This window comes from Eleutherodactylus coqui, chromosome 12, assembly GCF_035609145.1.
Source record: "Eleutherodactylus coqui strain aEleCoq1 chromosome 12, aEleCoq1.hap1, whole genome shotgun sequence".
In the NCBI taxonomy this organism is placed as follows: Eukaryota; Metazoa; Chordata; class Amphibia; order Anura; family Eleutherodactylidae; genus Eleutherodactylus; species Eleutherodactylus coqui.
In genome coordinates, this window is record NC_089848.1 from 77,620,701 (window position 1) to 77,639,537 (window position 18,837).

Here is an 18,837-nt window from a genome sequence, read left to right on the forward strand (position 1 = left end):
ATCAGTAAGAAAGCCATGGCTAAGATTGCATATCTATTGAAAAAGTTATAATGCTTGGACAAATCAGTGGCAAAAGAAGACCCAGCCACCAAAGAACACGATGGCTGATACTGTCAAAGCGGATACAGGCATGGATATCACACAACTGAAAGAAGCAGTGCAAAACCGAAAATCATGGAGAGCGCTCGCTTTCAGGGTCGCCAAGGGTCGTGAACGACTAAACGGCTAACAATAATAATAATAAAGATTGCATAATAAAAAAAGGCTTCCCTGGACCAAGCAGCACCTCCAGTGGACTACTGAAGGTTGGAAGAAGGTCTTATGGACTGATGAATCAAAATTTGACACCGTCGAATAGGTGGAAGGATGGAGTCTGAGGATGTGACACCAATTGTTAAACATGGGAGGAGTAAGCGTGTTGACAACTTGCAAAGGGTGACTGGCACACTGGACAAATAGGACTACTACAACATTTGATATGCCATGCAATACCCTCTGGTGTACGCCTAGTTGGTCAGGGGTTCGTACAGCAAGACAATGATCCTAGGTTATGTCACAACTACTTAAGAAGACAAGAAGAAGCCAATGGGCTTCAAAGAAAGGAATGGCCTGCACAGTCTCCACACTTAAACTCCATTGGGCTTGTTTGGGATGATCTGGACGGAAGGGTGAAAGCAAAACAGCACATTTGTGGGAACTTCAAAAAATTTCTGAATATTATCTGAATGCAGTTGTAGAAAGAATGGTTCAATTGTGTCAAGCTGTTATATCAGCTGGAGGAGGCTACTTTGAAGAGTCAAAAATCTAGATTTAATTCGGTGAAACAAAGTTAATCCATTATTTTTAGTCATCTTTGTTCTATGCTTTCACTTCAAAGTACATTTGAGACATTAAACAGTACAAATACCAATATACGAGAAAATTGAGGTGTTTTAGAACTTTCGACTGGTAGTGTAAGTACACTTTAACCCTTTACTATCATAAACCACTACAGATAATACCATTAATTCCTTCAACATTCCTAAAGCTCAAGGGATATTGAATATTTACCTGCAGTCACTCTATAGCACCACAGATATTACCCACAAACATTACCTTTTTAATGACCTCAAATATGCTTTTTTTCATGGAGGTTAAACCCTCCCTTACACCTTTGTTAGGGCGCCCACCCACTGGCGATTTTTTTTTCTTTGCGTTTTGCGTTTTTTCTCAAGAGCAATTAGAATTGAATGTACTCCTGTCCACTGGCGTTTTTTTTTGCGTTGCGTTGCGATTTTTAACATAGGAACTGTCAGTTGCATATGTGTCCTTATTTTTCTCCTAATGCACCCATGAATGTCAATGGAAATTAATGGAAAAGGCGCGAAAACGCCGCAAAAAACGCCGCAAAAAACGCACGGAAAACGCGGCAAAAACGCGCCGAAAACGCTGAGTTTTTCACGCACGAAAATCGCAAACGCCAGTGGGTGGGCGCCCTTATGGTGCATCTACACAGAGATGTGCCTGTAATGGCCCAGAGTTATGGGGTCTCCTTCAGCACCTCAGAATGCATGTTTTATGTGTGTCTCATACACTGCCTTGTATGTGGAGTGAATCAGAGTTATGTGTATTAGAGTTTGCAGGCATGAATGGGTTAATGTCTAGTCATGTCTGGAAAATGTATCACGTGTGAGTCCTAAAAGTTGGAGAGAGTTAGGTCCTGAGTTGGGAGTTGGAGAGAGTTAGGTCTTTCGGAATTAGGTTCTGACCAGAGTGCAGAGCGTTAGTGGGGGAGACATGGAGGAAGCTGAAAGGTGGTCCACTGTTCCCGCTTGGGTCTACCCATTTCAGAGAAGCTCCCCGTAGCCACTAACCGCGAGGAGTGTATGACCCCAGACAATGGAAAGCCGCACAAGAACTGCATGCGTCCGGAGAGAAAGAAACCGCCTGAGTGACTGACAGTCAAGAGTGTGTTACCAGAAGAGAAATATCCAACAGATAACTTGGACTGTGCATATGCAATACTCCGAGAATCCTCACTGATATAGCACTGTTCTAATTGTGTTGTGCACCAAAGACTGTTCTATTGTTTTGCCTAAATAGAGTTAAGTAAACGGACAGAACCGAATGTTCCAGGTTCCCGTCCAGAAAAGACACTCTGTGTCAGGACCAGCGGCTATCGGAGTCTCCGCGCCCGCACTGCCGGTCCTATCACCCAGGCTGCAGGGGAGCCCCAGTTTTGGTGACCTCCCCTGGCTGCCGTAGTCCGGGAAGCTGACTCCGGGCGCGCGCTCCCGTGCTCAGGGGGCAGGCACCTAGGTAGCCGGGTTGCTGGGACGCGGCGAGGGCAGTGCCGCACCGCGTCCTCGTTGCTATGACTACAGGGCGCGCTTGCTCTGTCCTCTTGTCTTTAGCAGGCGCAGAGGGCTGTTCTCCTAGCGTCCTGTAATTGGGTCCTACTGCTGTCAGGTTCCCCTGCCCCAATCAGCTGCTGGGGTGGGAGTTCTGACAGCATTTAAACTGCTCAGTTTCCTTCAGATTTACCGGTGTATGTTTGGTCTCCAGCTACACCCACGTATCCCTGATTTGATGCTCTGTTTTGACTTGCTTGCTTGGACCCTGACTTCGCCTTCGCCTGACCCCTTGTACTGCATTCTCTCCTGTTGCCCACCTGGATAGCCTGACCTGCTTCTGTGTTTGTTGGTTTCCCTATAATTGTCTGTTAGTCTGACTCCCTCCAGTATTTGTCTGTTAGTCTGACTCCCTGACCCGCATCCCTAGTGAGCCTAGGGACTGTCGCCCAGTTGTCGCCCTGGGGCCTAGCCCAGGGCGGCGAGTAAGGTAGGGAGAGGGGTTGCAGGTAGTTTCAGGGACTTCTAGTTACCTGGACCCCAGCTCCCTGACACTCTCTGTGTGTGGACTACTTTTTTCAATGGGAATTACCTCAGAGAGATCCACCACAGAGGATGGAACGTTGGCGTCACGAGTGACAAACATGACTACAGGTAACCACGGTTACTATTTGTGATCTCGCCCTGTCAGTAACTAGGTCGGGTCCCGAGCTACCCTTAGGGAGGAGACAGTAGAGCCTTCTGACAAGGTTTTCACTCTACCTCGCTCCTCGGATGCTGCATGCCCTTGGTCCAATCTCACATTTCACGTATAATGTGCAACAGTTTCTGACATAAATTATATATAAATGTGTCATCTCTTGACAAGCCATGCCCCTTTTCGGGAAAGTTGCATGAGATTCCACAGCACTCAAGATGTCACAAATTTTTTACACAAGTGGGGCTTGCAACAAATTTTGCAACTTTTTTCCCCCAGAAGCTGGTGTATAAAATGCTCTGTAAATTTTCTCTACTGTCTTGACGGTAGCAGATACGTCCAGAATAAGGACTGTTATTTCGGACTTAGTTTTCTTCTCTTGCTACGGTGTCATTCTCTGCTATGAAATCTCCTTGCTTCTGCTCTGCTGTTAACTCTGCTTCTCACTGTGTCACTAACTTCCAGGTCAGGTTACTGCATGTGACCTTTTCTCACCACCTATCTAATACCTGCAATTTTGGACAGCCCCTATGTAAGGGCAATGCCCTTGCGTGAGGCCACTGAACTCGCTCGCTGCACTATACCAGCAACCTACTGCATACTGATGATGGGCAAAAACCCAGAAACAGCTGTCTGTGTATGGATTTTGACTTGGTTTTCAATTCCCAGTAATTGTTACAAGGCTTGTATAAAGAGTCTTGCAGGAATGCTGCCTTCCAATAAGTATTGGTCCATCTTCCCTATTTGTATATTACCCAGAGGACCATGAATGACCTTATAAGTCTTCTCACTCACCTTCTAGGTGCTCTCCTTAAGGAGAAACAATACCCTTCCCGACCTTTGTTCTTAATGAAACAGCAAGAGTTACAAACATAACGTAATAAAAGATTAAACTTCAATTAAAGATAGAAAACAATAAAACCTTGTCTTATCCCCTTACATATTTGCAGTCGGAGGCCCTCTGCTACACAAGGGGCCTTAGTTCAGATTTGGCCTCGGTGTCCAGTGTCTTCATCTATGGCTTTGCTTATAGCTTATTCCTGTAGCATCAGGTGTCACCGCATAGTAGCCCACCATCCTCTAACCCTGACCTGTCAGTTAGGAGCAGATCATCTAATCTGTCCAGCTTTCCTCCACCTCACGTTGGATACAATGTCCTTGTTCAGATCCGGTAAACTAGGATTGACCTCTATGAGCCCCGAAGTCGCAGAGCTGTATCTGAAATCCTCCAAAAGGAAATTCCCCAGAATAAGAAGCTCTGGCCAATGCAGGAATGTACGCCCAGAACAAAAGCAATATGTCTAAAACATCTGCTGCCCCTATCAAAGCATCCACAAGCTTAGATGAGAAGGAAAGGATTTACCCGGCTCATACCAACACGGGTTTATTTTTTAATACACGGCGGAAAATTCTGAGGAAGAAGACTCTCACGTCTTCTGATCCGCGGGCACAATATACATTGGACGAAACAACCTTTCATCGCACGTTTCTTGAAACAGCGACTTAGACACAAGAAGTTCTGTTTATTTCACCTTCTAATCAGAATGGTGCCTGCACTTATAGATTAAAGATATGCACAAGTAGCAGTTCCATAAGATATACTTATAGGGGCTCCTGAGAATTGAAATTACTTTGAAAGTCATTAAGTCACTGCTACTCTGCCTGTGGCAATGTCCAGGACCTTTATTTCCTCTTTGCTATGCTTGAGACGCCCCTAAGTGATTCTAGTCATAAAAGTATGTTATGGAACTGCTGTCCTAGCGGTTTCCTAATAGTGATGTGCAGATCCATTGCAGTGTCCAAGCATGAACTTGGCGTATATGCACCAAAGTCCCTTTTAGTGTCCTGCTGAAGGCCAAGGTCATGGGGTTGAATCACATGACCACCAATCGGGGGGGCTATGTTCAGTGCACACATTAAAAGATTGAAGCGCTGCGGAATAAGTTGGCGCTATACAAATAAAGATTATTATTATTTTAACGTCCGAGTTCTCTTTGAGTTTGAAACTGACGGAACTCAGTACATTTATGGTGCTTGGTCCTGAGCTTTAACCCTGACCTATAGTAAAAACATGGCATGGGATTAAAGCTCCTCTTCCTGTAATCTAGCAAGAGCAGATCGGGTTAGTCACAGCCAAGGACCCAGAGGAAAAGGCAGAAGCGGTCTTTAACCTCTAAATGACACAGGACGTAAGGTTACATTCAGGGTGTGTATGGAGTCTCTGGGGACTAAAAAAAGAAGTAAAAAAAAGTTTTACTAATTATTTAAAAAAAAAAAAAAAGGGAATAAAAGTAAAATAAAACAACTCTTTGCCAGATTTATAATAAAAGAATCTAAGAAAAAAATCAGCATGTACTCCAGAATGCTATGAATGGAAACTACAGGACGCCCTGCACAAAATGAGATGTCGCACAACTGTGTCGATGAAAAAATAGAAAAGTTCTGGCTGTCAGAAGATGGCGACAGGGAATTATTGTAAAACATAAATATCTGTGAAAAAAAATAAAAATAGAGCAAAAACAAATTTGCAAATACAGCAAAAAAAAGAAAAACATAAATTTTGTATGATAGTATTCGTACTGATCCATGGAATAAAGTTATCAGGTCACTTTTGTTGCAATGAGTTCGCCACAGAAACAAGACGTACCCAAAGATGGTGGAATTTAGTTTTTTTTTTCCCATTTAAGGCCGCCTGCACACGGGCGGAAATCCCACGGCGGGATTTCCGCCGCTCAAAGCCTGCATAGGAGTGCATTACAATACGCACTCCTATGCAGACGGCCCATCAAAGGCAGTCCTTTCAGCATGCGGGGATTTAAAATCCCCGCCTGCTGAAAGCACTTCATAGCAGTTAAGGAGCAAACCTGGCTAGATGCGTCTGAGCCTCAGCAGCTGCTGAGAGGTGACTATATGTGTGTGTGTATGTATATATATATATAAACATCAGCTGTGGCAGAGGAGTGTGATGTTCTCCAATTGAATTTAATGGAGCCGGCGCTACAGCCGGCTCTATTGAAAGCAGTTGGCTACTGACAAGCCCAGTGATATTTGGGTGAGGGCTTTTAAATATAAGGCCTTCCCTGAAAATCTTTCCTAAAATGTGTAAAAAATAAAAAAATGTATTCACCACTTTGCAGCTGCCGGGGGTCAGGCGCATCCAGCCAGGTCTTCTCCTGAATTGCTATGAAGTGCTTTCAGCAGGCGCGGATTTAAAATCCCCACCTGCTGAAAGGACTGCCTCTGATAGGCTGAGCACTGTGACTAATCAGAGGCATCTCTCAGCTGTCAATCAATAGCTGAGTGCTGCCTCTGATTGTCCCCAGTACTCAGCCAATCAAAGGCAGCCCTTTCAGCAGGCGGGGATTTTAAATTTCTGCCTGCTGAAAACACTCTATAGCACCTTATATTTAAAGCCCTTCCCCGAAAATCACTGCAGGGCTTGCCGGCAGCCTATTGCTTTCAATGGAGCCGTCTGAGGAACGTGATCTTCACTGTATGTTCTCAATGGGGTCAGTGCTGCTGACCCCATGGAAACCCCTGGATTAAAAGAAGACGGATGCCGCAGTTATCTGCGTTTTTAAAATTCGCTGCCCTATATTTACTGCTGCGCATTTTTGTGCGCAGGTTAATATCGGGCATATGACCGCTGCCATTGAAAACCATTGGTTCTTAATACATGCGGATCGCAAACGCAGGTAACATACGCAGATATAAACGCCTGTCTGACTGAGCCCTTACCCTGGTGGGATTCTTGAACGCGTTAAAAATTGATGCATTAAAAAAAGATGGATGCGTTAAAAATAAATAGAATGCACTCGCACGGCATGTAAGTGCGCTCTGTTTTTTTCTCATGCACCCATAGAATTCAGTGCGCCATGATTGAAAATGCTATGCAGCCTAATTAGTCCTCGGTACTTTCAATTTTCCAATGAAATTGCGCAATTCATTGTGCAATTTTGCGGTGAGCGGGCAAACTCTTGCGCACCCTCATAGTATCCTATGGTGCCTCACACTCTTAAACGTGTGATTATCCGTGGGAGTACGATACATTCATGCATGAAAAGCGCGTTGCAGGACATCAGTTATCACGCGCGTTATTCACAACGCATGTTGTTTCTATAAAGGCTCTAATGGGTTCTTACGTTTTTTTGCACGTGTAAATACACAGCGATTACACGCAAAAAAACCACAAGCAGGTTAGAATGCACAGTGAAGGCGCATGGGTCTGGTCCGTGAGTGCGCCCGTGCGAATGAGCCCTCACAGTGGCTCCTTGTGTTTAACAATGCCAGTAACTCTCAGCTGATTACTAACAATTGTTGTTTTCAAGGATGGATCTGAAATTACACGCTTGATTAATTTTGGCTTCAGGAAAGGGAAATTCCACCCAAAACTGACTGCTCTTTTTTTAATGAAACTTGGCTGGATCCCCAACTATGAAAGTTTACTTACCTGGAGACCGTGGGTCTGTAAAAAGTGGGAAGCATGGGGTGGGGGGGATTTAACCTTCCTTGGGATTTTCCTGCCTGCCTTTCCTTCAGCACAAACGCAGTTACAAGGTTCTCGGGCCGCAGGGATGCGGTGAGGCACGGCCGTCCAGCGCTAGCTGAAAGAATAAGAGAGATCCGAAGGATCAAGGCCGCAGGGAAATCCAGCGCAATTTACCTATAGATATCCGCAATATGAAGATTGTCCAGGATTAGAAAACATGGCTGCTTCATTCCAAAAACAGCACCACACCAGTCAGTGGGTCGTGTCTGGTATTGCATGGGACTGAGCTGCTATACCACATACAACCTGCTGTCAGGCGCAGCACGGCTTTTGCAATATAGTAGCCATGTTTTTCTTAGCTGATGTGTTTGGGTGGTTTTACATGAGCAGCAGCAGCGCTCGCGGTTTTCCCACAATAGCGCTATTACGCAAGCAATAACAGCGCTCACAAAATAACACTCTCTGGCCGCCTTCACAAAATCGTGCGAGATTTGTGCGTTGCTAATAGACAGTAGCCGAGATTGGCGCGCAGCCTAATTATCCAGTCGTGCTTTTGGAGTTACGAATGATTTACTTCCAATATTTCTCTTCCAGGTTGGCTCTTATCTAAAGACCCCCAAGTATCCGATCTGGGTGGTCTGCAGCGAAAGTCACTTCAGCGTCTTGTTTTGCTTGAAAAAAGAGTTGATAAGCGACTGGAAAGCCGAACGTAGATTTGATCTTTACTACTACGATGGACTGGCCAATCAGCAGGAGGAGATTCGCCTCACTGTCGGTAAGCAGGGATGTTCAGCGAGTAGTCGTGGCCGTGGACTGCGGTGTACAAAGTTCAGAATTACCCGTCTCGTGAGCTGCTCTGAACAGGCGCTCTTTATTTATGTGGACCTTCTGTGTAACACATGTGCCACCTGTGCCGTGAATATCGCGCCCTGCCGCCATTATACAATCTGCATCAGTTAGAGACGTTCTGACCACTTTTGCATTACTTTGAGTACGACCTTCATATTTACAGCTGCTGCTGTGCTGCCAATATACTCAGTATATCAGCTTTTTACTAGACTCCGCGCTTCAATTCCTCACCATTTTCAAGATCTCTACTTGCTGTCAGTGAACAGAATCATTCCTGCTTACAACAGGATATCTAAAGTTAAGAGCTGATAGCCACTTTTAGCCTTTGAATATAAGCAAGAATATTTTAATTGGTTGATGGAAAGCGGAGAACATGGTGAGAAATCCAAGTTGTGGCACTTCTCATGGTGCAGGGACTGAGGTCCCTGAGGGGCGGCCCTTTTAAACATCAGAGCGGATAATTACCAAATTCTCGGCACGTCCTCCAAGGTTGTAGAGTCAGATGGGCTTTTGTCTCCGGACCGCTGTCCCTCCAAACCAAGTGATCTGGAAACATTAGTGCTAAGAAAATACGTGGTTTCGGGCCGGCTCGTCCGTGGAACAGCTTTCTACCGCTGTTATTCTGTCTTCTTCTCGGTTCAATTAAAAAGCAACAACAAAAAGAAAATATTTGTGTCCACTTGTTAATATTTCAGATTCCAGTAATGTAGCAGCGTGTTTAGGAGGGCACGAGAGGAACCAATAGAAGGCGGAGGAAAGGTGCAAAAAGCAATATAAACCGGGAACCCCATGTAAAAAGAGAGGGGAATGTTATGCATCCAAAATTCTGCCTAATTCTTTATAATAAGAGATGCTGTGAACTAATATACAAGGATTAATCAGCCTATAGAAAGGTGGAAACCCACAAGTTACTGCTACATCCCTACCGTATCCAGTGCCTGCCACACTGAGTATACAGTGACTGCTACATCCCTACCGTATCCAGTGCCTGCCACACTAATGAGTATACAGTGACTGCTACATCCCTACCGTATCCAGTGCCTGCCACACCCCCAGAGTATACAGTGACTGCTACATCCTTATAGCATCCAGTGCTTGATTCATTCTTACCGCATCCAGTGCCTGCCACATTCTTACCGCATCCAGTGCCTGCCACATTCTTACCGCATCCAGTGCCTGCCACATTCTTACCGCATCCAGTGCCTGCCACATTCTTACCGCATCCAGTGCCTGCCACAAGCTTATTGTATCCAGTGCCTGCCACATTCTTACCGCATCCAGTGCCTGCCACATTCTTACCGCATCCAGTGCCTGCCACATTCTTACCGCATCCAGTGCCTGCCACATTCTTACCGCATCCAGTGCCTGCCACATTCTTACCGCATCCAGTGCCTGCCACATTCCTACCGTATCCAGTGCCTACCACAAGCTTATTGTATCCAGTGCCTGCCACATTCTTACCGCATCCAGTGCCTGCCACATTCTTACCGCATCCAGTGCCTGCCACATTCTTACCGCATCCAGTGCCTGCCACATTCTTACCGCATCCAGTGCCTGCCACATTCTTACCGCATCCAGTGCCTGCCACATTCTTACCGCATCCAGTGCCTGCCACATTCTTACCGCATCCAGTGCCTGCCACATTCCTACCGTATCCAGTGCCTACCACAAGCTTATTGTATCCAGTGCCTGCCACATTCTTACCGCATCCAGTGCCTGCCACATTCTTACCGCATCCAGTGCCTGCCACATTCTTACCGCATCCAGTGCCTACCACATTCTTACCGCATCCAGTGCCTGCCACAAGCTTATTGTATCCAGTGCCTGCCACATTCTTACTGTATCCATTTCCTGCTACATCCCTACCATAATTATCGTAATTCCTGCCACACTCCCAGAGTATACAGTGCCTAGCAAACTCCCACCAGATCCATTGCCTACCACAAGCTTATTGTATCCAGTGCTTGCCACTTTCTTACCGCATCCAGTGCCTGTCACATTCGTACCATATCCAGTGCCTGCCACATTCTTACTGTATCCAGTGCCTGCCACATTCGTACCGTATCCAGAGCCTGCCACATTCTTACCGTATTCAGTGCCTGCCACACTACCAGAGTATCCAGTGTCTGCCACATTCGTACAGTATATAGTACCTGCCACACTCCTTGAGTATATAGTGCCTAGAAAACTCCCACCACAAAACAGTGCTTCCCACATTCCTATCGTATCCAGTGCCTTCCACATTCCTACCATATACAACGCCTGCAAAATCCCCACCATATACAGTGCCTGGCACGCTCCCGTCATATACAGCATCTACCACATTCTTACTGTATGCAGTACCTGCAGTACGCCCACCATGTAAGTTATTATTACATTCCTAGCATTTACAGTACCTGCCACACTCCCATCGTATACAGTACCTGCCACACTCCCATCGTATACAGCGCCTGCCACACTCCCATCGTATACAGTACCTGCCACACTTCCATCGTATACAGCGCCTGCCACACTCCCATCGTATACAGCGCCTGCCACACTCCCATCGTATACAGCATCTGCCACACTCCCATCGTATACAGCGCCTGCCACACTCCCATCGTATACAGCGCCTGCCACACTCCCATCGTATACAGCATCTGCCAGACTCCCATCGTATACAGCATCTGCCAGACTCCCATCGTATACAGCATCTGCCAGACTCCCATCGTATACAGCGCCTGCCACACTCCCATCGTATACAGCGCCTGCCACACTCCCATCGTATACAGCGCCTGCCACACTCCCATCGTATACAGCGCCTGCCACACTCCCATCGTATACAGCATCTGCCAGACTCCCATCGTATACAGCATCTGCCACACTCCCATCATGTTCATTGCCTGCTACTTATCCCCATTATACAGCATCATCCAACGCACAGTTTCTGACACATTCTCCCTTTATACAGTGACCGCCACACTCCTGCTTCTCCGTATAGAATACCCACATGTTCTTGACTCAAGTCTTCCACCATCTTTCCATCAAGAGAAGAGACAAGACTTAATTACTGTAGTGTCCAGAGTCCTGAAGGGGACGCCACTGGGCGGGTACTGGGAGTCAGAAGGAGAGGGTATGGTATTGGGCAATTCCTGCAGTTCTCTAATATAGCAGTGCAGGGCGAGATCTGGCTCAGTGGGCTCAGCTACTGCCATTGCCTTGATGAATAGGGGTAATATACATGGCAGGCATTTCTCCAAAATACTGGAGGTATTCCTTAATTGTTTTCATCTTTAATATATTCTTGTAGTTTTGTCCTTATCTTATCTCTTGTGGTATTTACACAACTCTTCATTACTCATCCCCATTTTAAGGTGTATTTGGGTATATTTAGATGTTATTTTAGAAAGTTTATTTTGTTATAGTTGTTGGCATCTCTCTGGACATGTCTGTCTTAGTAAATACCTATCCCACACAATATAACAATCCTGAGACCACAGCCACATATACAGTATTGTTACTGATGCTATCGTATATTCATCTTCACATTTCTAGTCACGATTATCTATGTCCTCTGCAGCATTCCGCTGTCTTCTTGAGCCGCCGGCTCATGAATATCAAAAATGCAGTGAAGATTAAATGGCGTACAGTTTTGCTTTAAATTTCCACACACATATAAATCACAGGTGGATAATTCCAGAGAACATGGTGGCCATCACTGTTGAAGAGCTGCAGGCAGTATCAGCCAACATATTGCAGCATGACCATGGATGTATAGAAGTGAATGGGAACCACTTCCAGCATCTATTGTAACACATGGGTAGATTAATAAAGCATTAGGAAAAAAAATTACTTGCTGACTCTTATTTTTTTTTTGGTATTGTCAGAGGACGGGCTACTTTTTCACGGCTCACCTTCACCTTTGTTACAGTACTGAACGCTAGCCATGCTGTGCTTTTCTCCCTGTACAAAACACTACCAATTCTGTACTATCTTCTCTTCTTACTGCCTTTTGGTTCATATAGGATACATTATTTTATTTTGTCCCATTCAATGCCTTATTAATATATCATTTACTAGCATTGAAGGAGAATGAACCTGCCTTAGTATGGAATATTATGTATCCGTTCATCTATAGGACTCAGTAAGGTGTATGTAGAGACGGGTACATTTATTGCAGTTAGAAGTTGTTTTTCTAGCCCAAGTAATGAAGGCTCCAAGGGTGAAGCGCTGTGTAAAATAGTTGGTCTTGGGCCCAGCCATTATCTGGCTACACCCCTGCAGTCCGGAGTCAGTTTTATCTTCTTGTCAACCTAATAGATTTATATTTTCTAATTTAGTTATGTTTAATATGTTTTTATTAAGACTTTTGTATAAATTCTTTACATAAAAATAAACAATACAGACATAACAAGTAGCTAGTCTCGCAGGACTGCTTCATTAAACTAAGAGCTATAAAACTGTTCAATCATACCAAAGTCTATTGAAGCTCACATATACTCGGTGCCTGGCTGGCGCCCCATCAGTAGTTATACATTTGACATGGGTCTTTCCATAACCGGACCCGCCAATGTGCTTAGCCCTTGTAAACAAAAGAAAAAACAAAAACAAAAAAAAAAGGAAAACTAAGACAAAACACCACAGATTGAGTAGTTAAGACCACAAAAAAAAAAAAAGGGAAGAAAAAGCACCAAAAAGAAAAAACACAGGAGCGTACAGACCTAGAATACAAGCAGATGGGAAGGGAGATAGTATGGGGGATAGGGGGGAAAGAGGAAAGAGAAAAAAACATTAATAAATAATGATAAAAATAAAAAGGGGGGTGGGGGGAGTTACCAAGGGTAGGTAACCAAACAAGCAGGGGGGTGGCCCTTACGTGGCATGCAGGATAAATGTATGACCGCTCTACTCCAATCAGCTGTCAACCCAGGAACCGTGTTTGCGGCCTGACTTCGTGGGAACCCTGGGGAGGCTTGTCTCCTCACCACCCTGTGATATTCTGAAACTCTGCTGAGTCGCGAAATTCGTTCCATATTGACCAGGCCCGCCTGCCTGTGCTCTCGACACCAGAGCCCTCATCTCCCAATTCCTCCATGTACATTAGCTGATTCAGCTCTTGTAGAAATTCCAGAATCGAGGGGGTGATGCCGCTTCGCCAGTGGCGTGGAATAACGGCCCTGGCTGCAGTGAGGAAATGACGTAGGAGACCCTTCTTGATCGTAGCAAAGGGACCAGGAATAACAGAGAGCAGCGCCAGTTGTGGGGTGACCTCCACCGTGCTGTGGGACACCCCCTCAAACAGTTCAAAAACGGTCCTCCAAAAGGACTGGATGGGCGGGCACTCCCACCAGATGTGCAGCATGGTTCCACGCGCGAACCCGCATCTCCAGCAAGTGTCTGGCACTGATGGGAATATGCGATGGAGCAGATCTGGGCATCTATACCATCTGGAGAGTAGCTTGAAATTTTTCTCTTGCGCCACACAGGCCAGGGGTAGTTTGTGAGCGAACGTGAATGCTCTCTCCCAATCAGAGCCCTGCAGCTCCAGTGACAGGTCCCTCTCCCACCCCTTGGTGTATTGGGGAAGACCCTGGGTGAGCTTCCCCAGCATAATGCCGTGGATCCTTGAGAGGGCACGGGTGGGGGGGGTAGTTTGTAGAAACAATTTTTCAATGGGTTCCATGGGATCCCGGAGGCGACACGACCCCATCCGAGTCCTCCAGAAGGAGGACAACTGGAGGTATTCCAACCATTGTAATTTTGTGTCAGGTCGGGACGCCTGTAGATCATTAAATGATGGGAGGCCCGCTGGTCCCATTATCTGACAGCACCGTGTATCCTCTTCCTCTCTCCAGCAAAGGAAGCTCTGTTTGTCCTGCCCTGGGGGGAATGCGGGATTGTGGAACAGGGGGGTCATTGCTCCTCTACGGGTCACAACATCTCCTCTTGCCGTCAGTCTATCCCATACGTCAAGGCAGTTCCTGGTCAGGGGTGTATGAGGAAGAGCCACGGGCCTGTCCTCTGAGGAGATCCATGGCAGCAGGTGTATGTGTGGCCATACCATCGCTTTTTCTAGGTCCACCCATTGTTTCGCACCGGCGTGATAATGCCAGTCCAGTAATCTAGTAAGAACTGCGGCTGAATAATAAATTTTAAGGTCGGGTAAGCCCACTCCCCCCCTCGCCTTTGGGCGAGACATGGTCCGATAGCTGATACGACTATTCCGGCCCCCCCACACAAATCTGCGAAACACCCGTTGAACCAGTTTGAAAAACTGTGCCGGGAGTTTAATTGGCAGAGCCTGGAAGAGGTATAAAAATTTGGGGGCCACATCCATCTTCAAGACGTTAACTCGTCCGAACCAACTCAATTGCTTGGCAGCATAGCCATCCAGCTCACGTGTCACTTTCTCCAATAAGGGAACGTAGTTAAGGTGGTATAAGGAAGAGATATCTGCCGCAATATGTGCCCCTAAATACTTGATGGAGGATGCTCGCCATTTGAATTCGAATTGGTCAGCTAGATGGGCTACCTCAGTAGCCGGGAGGGATACATTCATAGCTTCAGATTTGTGGAAATTTACTTTAAAATTACTTAAACGCCCAAATTTAGAAAACTCCTGAAGGATCGCCGGGAACGAGACGCGTGGCTGAGAGACAAACAATAAGAGGTCATCTGCGTACAGAGCCGCCTTACAAGTCCGGGTCCCAACCTGCAAGCCGCGTATGTTGGGGTTGTCTCGCAGTGCCACAGCCAAGTGCTCCATAACGATGGCGTAGAGAAGGGGGGACAGCGGGCATCCCTGTCTCGTTCCGTTCCTAATAGGAACGGGATCGGACAGGAGGCCATTTACACGAATCTTTGCCGACGGGTTCCGGTACAATGCGAACACCCTGTTCAGGAACTTAGGCCCCAACCCCAACCCCGTCAGTGAGGAACGTAAGAAGTCCCAACCAACGCGGTCGAAGGCCTTCTCCGCGTCCACCGAGAGGAGGCAAAACGGCTGTGATAGTTGTTTGGCCTGACTAATCAGCAGGAGAGTCTTATTGGTGTTGTCTCTTGCTTCCCGACCTTTTATGAAACCCACTTGATCGTTATGTATATGGGCTGGCAAGATTGGAGTCAGCCTATTCGCCAGAATTTTGGAAAACAACTTAATGTCTAGATTAATGAGCGAGATAGGGCGGTAACTGGGGCATAGCCCCGGATCTTTGCCCGGTTTGGGAAGCACGGTAATATGGGCTGTGAGTGATTGTGCAGGGAATGGGGTCGACGGAGAAATTTGGTTGAATGTATCTCTCAGAATAGGAGTTAAGATTTCCCGAAACTGCTTAAAAAAACGGGAGGTAAACCCATCCGGTCCAGGGGCCTTCCCCGATGGCGAGGTCTTTATGGCTTCACTAATCTCCTCCGTGGTGAAGTCTGTCTCTAAAGCTTCCCTTTCTAATTTAGTTAAAGAGGATTTCCAAACTCATCCGGCCCTGGAAACCTCCCTTACGTTGTGTTCACACTAGTGTTATGTCTTCCATTGTAACTCAGTTCTTCATTCATGGCGAGTAGCAGTACAATTTCCAGGGTGTTAATAATGGGTTGTTGCTTGATCTATTAACTCCTCACTCATGGACATGTTGTTTGACCGACTTTTGTGATGCGCATGTAAACTGTTCCAACATCATATCCGAGGAAGCAGAGCTTGCTACTGCGCGACGCCTCTCAGATCTTTGCTTGTGCACTTCAGGCATGATGCCATTGGTTTCTAACCCAACATGATTGCGTGTGACTGTCAGGCGTGTTGGTGGTTGCCATTGTCGTAGTACTTCACAAACCTCCTCACATTTTCAATATCCCATCAGAATGGTTTTGCGTAGCAATTTTCAGGGTATGTTCAGACAAATGAGTTATGCCAACTGATGCACTCTAAGGCCAATACCACTAGCTGGAAGCAAAGTAAAAGGCGAAAACCAGTATGTAATGGTAACTTTGAAGAGCTTGTCATGCTCATAGAAATTGATTTTTGTCGTTTTTTGTGTGTCTGGATAAAGATTAAGGAGTGAAATGCCTCTGAGACCCCATTGAGAGCCATTTCTTCAAACAGGCGAGTTTACTAAAAGTTTCAGATTTAGGCCTTATTCACACGACCGTATATACGCCGCTATTTAGCAGCATCAAAAAAATCGCCCAAAAATGGTGACCATCTGAAGCGTTGGATTCCAACGTGTTCATTTATATGACCAACTTTTGGGCACGTAAAATGATTGTTCAGCGAAAAATAGCGCATCTGCGACCGTTTTCAGTCGCCGATTTTATACGCTGCCTCCAAAGATAGGTCTTACCCTATCTTTTGCCGAAATACCCTGGAAGTTCCCATAGACTTCCATCGAAGCTGAAAAAAAAGGGAGGTGGAGGGAGTTTAGCAGCGTCCAACGCAGGGAAAACAAGACAGCTGCCTCTGTTTACGGATTAGCAGTCATTCCGAGGATTTCCGCCGATTGAGGGATTTCCATGCTGCAGTTTATTTTTTTGCCGGTACGCAGCAGCCGCCCGTGTGAATGGCAGAAAATACACGGCTAAAGATCGGGACTCAATCACGGCAATTCTTCATGCGATTTTACGGTGTAAATGGGTGACAGTAAAAACGCATAGGGTTGTGAGAGAGAGCCCTTAGGGCTATGTACAGCTTATGGTGTCATAATGTGGCAGAAACCCAATGGGATTCCACAACCGCACAACGAAATGTACCTTGTTGGAACACTGAGCCAAACGTCACAACATGCAGATTGACGCATCCAGTATGCAGAAGCCGCTACATCATGCGCAGCTGGCAACATTCAGCAGAGTTACAGACAGATTTGGCAACTCATTGATACGACCATCCAGCTTCTCACATCCCAATAATGCGCCCCTCTCAGACTGTGGTAACGGGGTGACATCTCTTCTCTGCGTCGTAGAGGCGTCTAGTGGTCAACAAGCTCTACACAAGCGGAAGAAGAGGTCACTACACACAAGGAGCCTCTGAGAGCCTTTTATAGATCAAGGGGGAAACCAATTTTAGGGTCTCAGGTGACAAGACCGTTCATCTAATCACACCACAACTCTAATCATTTACACACCTGCCTGAGATGGAGCTGCATGCCGAGTTTTGCAGCAAAACAACAACTTCTTCTAGGGGCTGAATTTTTTTTTTGACGTAGGGTGTATATTAAGTTGTCCCCTTTTGGCCCCAGTGCAGCCTGATTTTGTTAGTAACCCTCACAGACCTCGTCTGCATTTCAGTGTGTGGTTGCCCCCTGGATGTAGTGAAGCAGCGAAATAGAACCTGCCAAGATTAATATCGTGAGGCGCAGTATTTTTCTTCTGCTCCTGGCTTTGTCGGCTGCTGTGATGCTCCAGCTGCCATTAATCCTCCCTGTCCGTGACAGTCTGATTGCTGAAATGTGAACTATGTAAACACCATAGGACTACATTTGGGAGATTTACTCCCATAGTCCTCAGTCTTGGACATTCCTAGAATAAAGCAGACCCCCATACCTCTTAGCAGATGCATGTCACATATATTATTGTAAGGGGGGTTATCATCTTGTAATCTAGTTCTGTTCTTCATTCTTTTCAGACACATCTGGTACCTATATAGAAGATGAAGACCATGACCTCATTCCACCCCTTGAATATTGCATCAGAACCAAGTAAGTGCTGCTCTCATTATACCCATAGACCACAGCTGGGCAACCTTAGAGTCACATTCGCCGCAGCAGTCCCCATTAGTAATAGAACTGAATGCCCAGTTTTGCAGGGCCACCATAGTACTCCTAATTTGCAGTGCTACTGTAATGTCCCCCAATTTGTGAGATCATCATAATATCCCCGATTTGCAGTGCCAGCACAATGGATACGTCTTACACAAAAGGAGGAAGAAATGGCCAAATCCATTAAGGCAGAGAATAAAACCTTTTTCAGGTATATTAGTGACAGACGAAAGCTGTGGAATTACAATAATTAAAAATAGGGATAATAGCTATAATAATAGAGATACTAACTATATTAATGGGAACAAACCTGTCGCTGACCACTTAGATAGCTACCTTTATTTAGTATTTTCAGAAGTTGGACGACTATTGTGCAATTAAGCTACTTCTAGTGATTATTCAGGTGATAAACGCCCGTATAAAAGTACCTTAAGCCTTACTGGGTAAATGGGCAAAACAACGGAAACTGCAGTTCAAGGTTTCCAAATGTAAGATAGTGCACTTCGAGAGAGGAAATCCTGAGATCAGCTGTTCTGTTATTCAGGACTTCAGAAGAGAAGGATTCAGCAGTTCTGATTTCTAACAGCCTCAAAATAAGGTCAAGATGCAAAGAAAGCAAGTAGGATGCTCAGCTGCTTAGCTAGAGGTATAACCAGTAGAAAGAAGGAGATTGTGATCCTACTGTAGAGAGCTCTGGTGAGACTACATCTGGAATACTGTGTTCAGTCCTGAGTCCTCACCTACAGAAAG

The 18,837-nt window shown here is 45.9% G+C and overlaps 1 protein-coding gene across 1 annotated transcript in view; it reads left to right on the forward strand.

The window, feature by feature from the left end:
* The window catches only part of MINDY4 (MINDY lysine 48 deubiquitinase 4), a 121,222-nt gene that overhangs the window by 90,539 nt on the left and 11,846 nt on the right, over positions 1 to 18,837 (forward strand). The window contains exons 16-17 of the mRNA XM_066584553.1: positions 8,111 to 8,291; positions 17,955 to 18,027. Coding sequence (XP_066440650.1) covers positions 8,111 to 8,291; positions 17,955 to 18,027 — 254 coding nt within the window. The remainder of the gene's footprint in view (positions 1 to 8,110; positions 8,292 to 17,954; positions 18,028 to 18,837) is intronic.